Source organism: Belonocnema kinseyi, chromosome 5, assembly GCF_010883055.1.
Source record: "Belonocnema kinseyi isolate 2016_QV_RU_SX_M_011 chromosome 5, B_treatae_v1, whole genome shotgun sequence".
NCBI classification, from domain to species: domain Eukaryota; kingdom Metazoa; phylum Arthropoda; class Insecta; order Hymenoptera; family Cynipidae; genus Belonocnema; species Belonocnema kinseyi.
This window is the reverse complement of record NC_046661.1, coordinates 75,158,071-75,164,070: the sequence shown is the minus strand read 5'-3', so window position 1 is coordinate 75,164,070 and position 6,000 is coordinate 75,158,071. Positions and strand designations below refer to the sequence as shown.

The window sequence follows — 6,000 nt, the reverse complement described above, 5'->3', positions numbered from 1 at the left end:
CCCTCTTCTCCATTTGCTCACACACTCTTTTATTCTCTCTTTACTCTCCCAGCATTCCTCGTCCCACCAGCCTCTCTTTCCCCCTACACTTTCTTCATTAGTTTTTTATTATGTTTGCGTTTTGTGGAAAATATGTATACGTTACTTTTAGCTTATCGGGAAAATTAAAAAAAAATTACCGGGAATTTGAAATCGTCCGCCGAATTGCCACCCTGAAAATGATTTGCAGCTCAGTGTTTATTATTTCAAATAAGTGTGTCCAGCGACCTTGAAAACCTTGCAAACCTGAAATTATCCTTGAATTTTTTAAGAAAAACTTGAATTTTTATTTTTGTATTGATTTTAAAACAATTTTTACGAGGTTAAACCAGATTTCAAAAGGTTACAAAATAATGATAAAGATTTTTAAATATTTTGAAGCTTTTATAATATTTAAAAGATATTTGAAGATTTCAAAAAAATTTCACGGCATTTGTAAAGGCTAAAAAAAGGTTTCAAGGATTTGAAAACAGCGTGTAGACAAGATATTGAATATTTCACAAAGATTTTAAAACTTTAAAAACATTTCAAGGATACGCCAGATATCAGAGATTTTAAACGATTTCAAAATGTTTTAGAAGATTTCAAAATATTCAACAAAGATTTCAAATATTTTAATTATTTTTAATTAATACAAACGGTCTCAATAAATTTAAGATTTGAACAGATTTCAATGATTTGAAACAAACCCAAAAGATTTCACAAACAAAGATTAAAGAAAGATTTCACAAATATTTCGAACATTTCTAAATATTTTAAAGATTTTAAACGATTGCAAATTTGTTTAGAAGATTTTAAAGATCTTAGAAAGAGATTTGAACATTACACAAATATTAAAAAACATTTCACAAATATTTCAAAGATTTTATGAAAATATTCAAAGATTTTACTAAGATTTCATAAAGATTTCAAATTCAAAATTTTGAAAAAGGGGACAGTACATCAGCTTTCAAAAACTTTTAAGATTTTAAACAATTTCAAATTTGTTTAGAAGATTTGAAAGATTTTTTTCACAAATATTTCAAATATTTTAATGATTTCAAATTAAAACAAAATATTTCAAAAAGGGTACAATACACTAGATTTCAAAAATTTCTGAACATTTCCAAGATTTGAAACAATTTCAAATTTGTTTAAAAGATTTCAAATGTTTAAAAAAAAAAATTCAAAAATATTTCAAAACATTATACAAAGATTTCAAATATTTTAACAGCATTTTCAAATATTTCAATATTTTAACAAAGATTTCAGATATTTAAATGATTTCAAATGAAAACAAAAGATTTTACAAAGGTTTCATACAAATTTCAAATTCAAAGTTTTGAAAAAGGGTCCAGTATATTTCATAAAAATTTTAGAGATGTAAGAAGAATACATGAATTTTATAGATATCAATAAATTTCAAAAATTTTCAATGATCTCAAAACATTTCCAAGGTTTTAAATCATTTGAAACTTTTTAGAATATTTCAAAATATTTCAAATATTTCACTGATTTCAAATGAACACAAAAAAATTCATAAATATTCCGAAGAATCTATAATGATTTCAAAAGATTTCAAAGATTCCAAAAAGGATGCAGAACACCAAAATACAAAACATTTTCAAAATTTTAAATGAGTTCACATTTGTGTTGAAAGTTTCATAATATTTCACAAATGTTTCAAATATTCAAATGATTTCAGATAAGTAAGAAAGATGTAGGAAAGATTTCACAAGTAGTTCAAAGAATTAAAAAAATTTCAAATTTTATCAAAATGTGATTACATTTCGATGGTTTCAAACAATTTTAAAAGGTTTTAAGAAATTTGAGAAGATTTCAAAAGATTTCAATGATTTTAATCGAACACAAATGTTTTCACAAACAAAGATTAAAGAAAGATTTCACAAATATTTCAAAGATTTCTAAACATTTTAAAGGTTTTAAACGATTTCAAAGTTTCTTAGAAGATTTCAAAGATTTTAAAAAGAGATTCGAACATTTCAGAAATCTTTAAAAACATTTAAAAGATTTTACCAAAATTTTCAAAGATTTCAAGATTTTAACGAAGATTAAAAATATTTTAATGATTTCAAATAAAAACAAAAGCTTTCAAATTCAAAGTTTTGAAAAAAAGTGCATTACACCACATTTAAAAGATTTTACCAAAAATTTCAAGATTTTAACAAATATTTTAATGATTTCAAATGAAAACAAAAGATTTCATAAAGATTTCTAAACATTCTAAAGATTTTAAACGATTTCAAATTTGTTTCAATATTTTCAAAGATTTTACCAACATTTTCAAAAATTTTAAGATTTTAACAAAGATTTCAAATATTTTAATAATTTCAAATGAAAACAAAAGATTTTACCAAGATTTCATAAAAAAAATTTTAGTTCAAAGGTTTTAAAAAGGATCCAAATACATCAGATTTAAAAGATTTCGAAACATTTGAAAGATTTTAAACAATTTTAAATTTGTTTAGAAGATTTCAAAGATTTTCAGAATATTTCAAGGATTTTAATAGTCTTAAAAAGTGCACAGTAAACCAGATTTATAAGATTTCAGGGATTTGCAACGATTTAAAATTGTTATTTAAGATTTCAAAAGATTTCAAATCTTTCAAACATTTCATAAAAAATTCAGAGATGTCAGAAGAATACATGAATTTTAAAGTTTTTAATCATTTTCAAAGATTTTCAATGATTTCAAAACATTTCATGGGTTTTAAATCATTTGAAAATTTTTTAGAATATTTTAAAATATTTCAAATATTTTAATGATTTTAAATGAATACAAAGTGAGTTCACATAAATATAAAAGCTTAAGGAGATATTTCACAAATATTTCAAAGAATTTTAAAATTTGCAAATAATATCAAAGATTTCAGAACATTTTAAAAGGTTTTAAGAAATTTGAGAAGATTTCAAAAGATTTCAATGATTTTAATAGAACACAAATGTTTTCACAAACAAAGATTGAAGAAAGATTTCACAAATATTTCATAAAGACTTCACAAATAATTCAAAGATTTTACGAAAATTGTCAAAGATTTCACAAAAATTTCAAGATTTCACAAAGATTTTAAATACTTGAAAAGATTTTAAAAGATAAACAATTTTTTTCAATATTCCCAAAGATTTCACAAAGATGACTTATCTTTGAAAATATTAATAATGTATTTATTTATGATTCTGCTGTCTTTAGAAATTGTTGGCCAATAAAAAATTTATGTGATTCATATTTTATGTGTATAACAAACTGCTATTTGATTATTTTATGTAAAAAAAATAAAGTAGACCTGACAGAACTTGATTTCCTGACCTGGAAAATCTGGAAAATGCCTTGAATTTTGTACAAAAGAATCGTTGGACACCCTGTTAAATGGCAAAAATTTAGCTTTAGAATTTAATTTTTTAATATTTTGGACCGTGAAAAATATGTCTGCGAACCGGGGAAAAAGCCGGGACTTTTTCTATGTGCTTAAAACGTGCAACCTGATAATATGTAATCTAAATTGGCAGAATGATGCGGAGGCAGCACGAGAGGCATACTCAAAATTCCTGGAGCGATATCCATATTGCTACGGTTACTGGCGGAAGTACGCCGACTACGAGAAGAAGAAGGGCGACCCCGAGAACGTGCAAAAGGTGAGTGGATCTGATATTCTCAGTGCGACTAGGGTACAAAAAGAAATCTATTTTTTTTTCTTTTTTTTTCCAAATACCGTACATGAATTTACATTTGATTAACGTAAAATAATCTAATTAAATGAAACTAGCTCGTGGTAGGAAGAGGCGTGGGCAGTGTGCACGCACATAAATATGGTTTTCCCTTCCAACAGCCTAGCACGTCTTGCGACACCTATACGACTCTCCTCGTTTACCGATTAGCTACTTATTTAACTATTATTATTATTCTACTAGAACCGATGCGACAATGCTATTACATATTTTTATTATCTATTCTATTTTATTATCAATATCGATACCAATATTTTAATCAATATCGCTATAATTTAATCGATACTATTAAATAATCATAATAATAATAATAATACCTAAGCATTGATGCCTGTCTCGATTTACGAACAACAAGAAAAAACAACTGCCGTCGTCACAACTATTGTTGTGTATCTCTGTGGTGTGTATGTGCGTGTTTCTTTGTAATGAAATAATTAATTACTGTAAGCCTGAACCAAAAAGAAAAAAAAACAAACAAACAAACAAAAAGTATTGTAAACATAAGCTGTAAGATTGTGAACAATCAGTGACTTGCTTGTAAACTCTCGAGTGAGAAAATTAATGAATTAATTGTCGAGGGTTGATTGGGGGTTCTAAGAAAAGGCAAAGATTTAGGACGTGCACGGGCCACGGAAAGAGAGAGAGAGAAAGAGAGATAAAGGGAGGAAGAAAAATTGAGGAAGAGAGACAGAGGCGCCTCCTTGATCGGAACACTCCTCCCTGACTTTAAAGGTGAATCCACAATGCTCTGCAATCTCTGTGTTAATTACAGTAACTATTTCTTTACAGTACGCGGCACGATAACGTGAGTATTTCGAATTAATGAACCGCTATGCTTAACGAAAGCTAAAAGAACTATATACAATATATATACAAAATATAAGAAGTAAAAAAAAAAATATATATATATAGATAGATATATACATATAATATGAGATTTTAGGTTTATGATCCTTACCCAACCACTACCGGCATCCGAAAACTTTGGGATTTTTGTATTAAATAGGGGATAAATTTCGTATCACAGGTATTCGATGCTGGACTCAAAGCGATTTCGCTGAGCGTTGATCTCTGGCTGCATTACATCAATCACTGTAAGGTCGTTTATGAGAAGGATGAGAAGAAGATGAGAGAACAGTACGAAAGAGCAATTGCTGCCTGTGGCCTCGAGTTTAGGTATTTTTTTTTTCAATTATGTCATTTAACGGGATGTCTAGCGACCTTGGAAAACTTGAAATTCTTCTTGAATTTTTGGTTTGGTTTTACTTTTTGAATATTTATTTGGTTGAAATGTAAAATGGGATTTAAATCTTTTAGTCACAGCAGAATTAAATAACAAAGATTAAAGAAAGATTTCACAAGTATTTCAAAGATTTCAATTATTTTAATGATTTCAAATTAGTAAAGGGTGTCTAGTGACCTTGAAAACCTAGAACTCTCCTTTGCATTTTTTTAAACCTTAAAAACCTGAAAATCTCCTTGATTTTTTCACCAAAACGTTGAATTTTAATTATACTTTTTTTTTAAACAGTAATTCTATCGAAATGCGATGAGTGATTTAAACCTTTTATCATATTATGAAAGAAACATCTCGTTTAGAAAATATTTTGCTGCTGAAAATTTTTTTATTCGTCAAGATATAATTTATCTTTTGTTTATTGCAGAATAAATAAAAATATTTCAAGGCACTTTTTATTGGGGTGTTCAACTCAGGAAGTATACAAATTATTAGTTTAAAATTTCAATGTTAATTCAGTTTCAAAATTAGAATCAGCCATGGCCATACAACGGATTTTTCGAGGGTTTGACCACTCGGTTTTTGAGTGTACAACAGATTTCAAAAGGTTACAAAATATTTCTAAAGATTTCGAAATATTTTAAATATCTTTAACATTGCACAAAAATTTCACGGATGTTAATGATTTAAAAAAGGCGCGCACGCCAGTTTTCAATAAAGATTTCACAAACATTTTAAAACTTTAAAGATTTAAAGGGTTTCAAAGATTTTACAAAGAGTAAAGTGCACCACATTTCAAAGATTTAAAAATTTTGTAACGATTTCAAGAGGTTTTAAAATATTTTAGAAGATTTCAGATAATTCAACGAATACAAAAGGTTTTCCAAACAAATATTCAAGAAAGATTTTATAAACATTTAAAAAGATTTCAACGATTTCAAACACTCAAAAAAGGCGTGTACATTAGATTAAAAAGTTTTCACAAAAATTCCCCAAAG

At 26.8% G+C, this 6,000-nt stretch overlaps 1 protein-coding gene across 3 annotated transcripts in view; it reads left to right on the top strand.

Annotated features, from left to right (window-relative positions):
* LOC117173990 (pre-mRNA-processing factor 39-like) overlaps positions 1–6,000 on the top strand; it is a 63,483-nt gene that overhangs the window by 27,757 nt on the left and 29,726 nt on the right. For all 3 annotated transcript variants that reach the window (XM_033362676.1, XM_033362675.1, XM_033362674.1), the window contains exons 7-8: positions 3,547–3,672; positions 4,793–4,941. In XM_033362676.1, the coding sequence (XP_033218567.1) occupies positions 3,547–3,672; positions 4,793–4,941 (275 nt within the window). The remainder of the gene's footprint in view (positions 1–3,546; positions 3,673–4,792; positions 4,942–6,000) is intronic.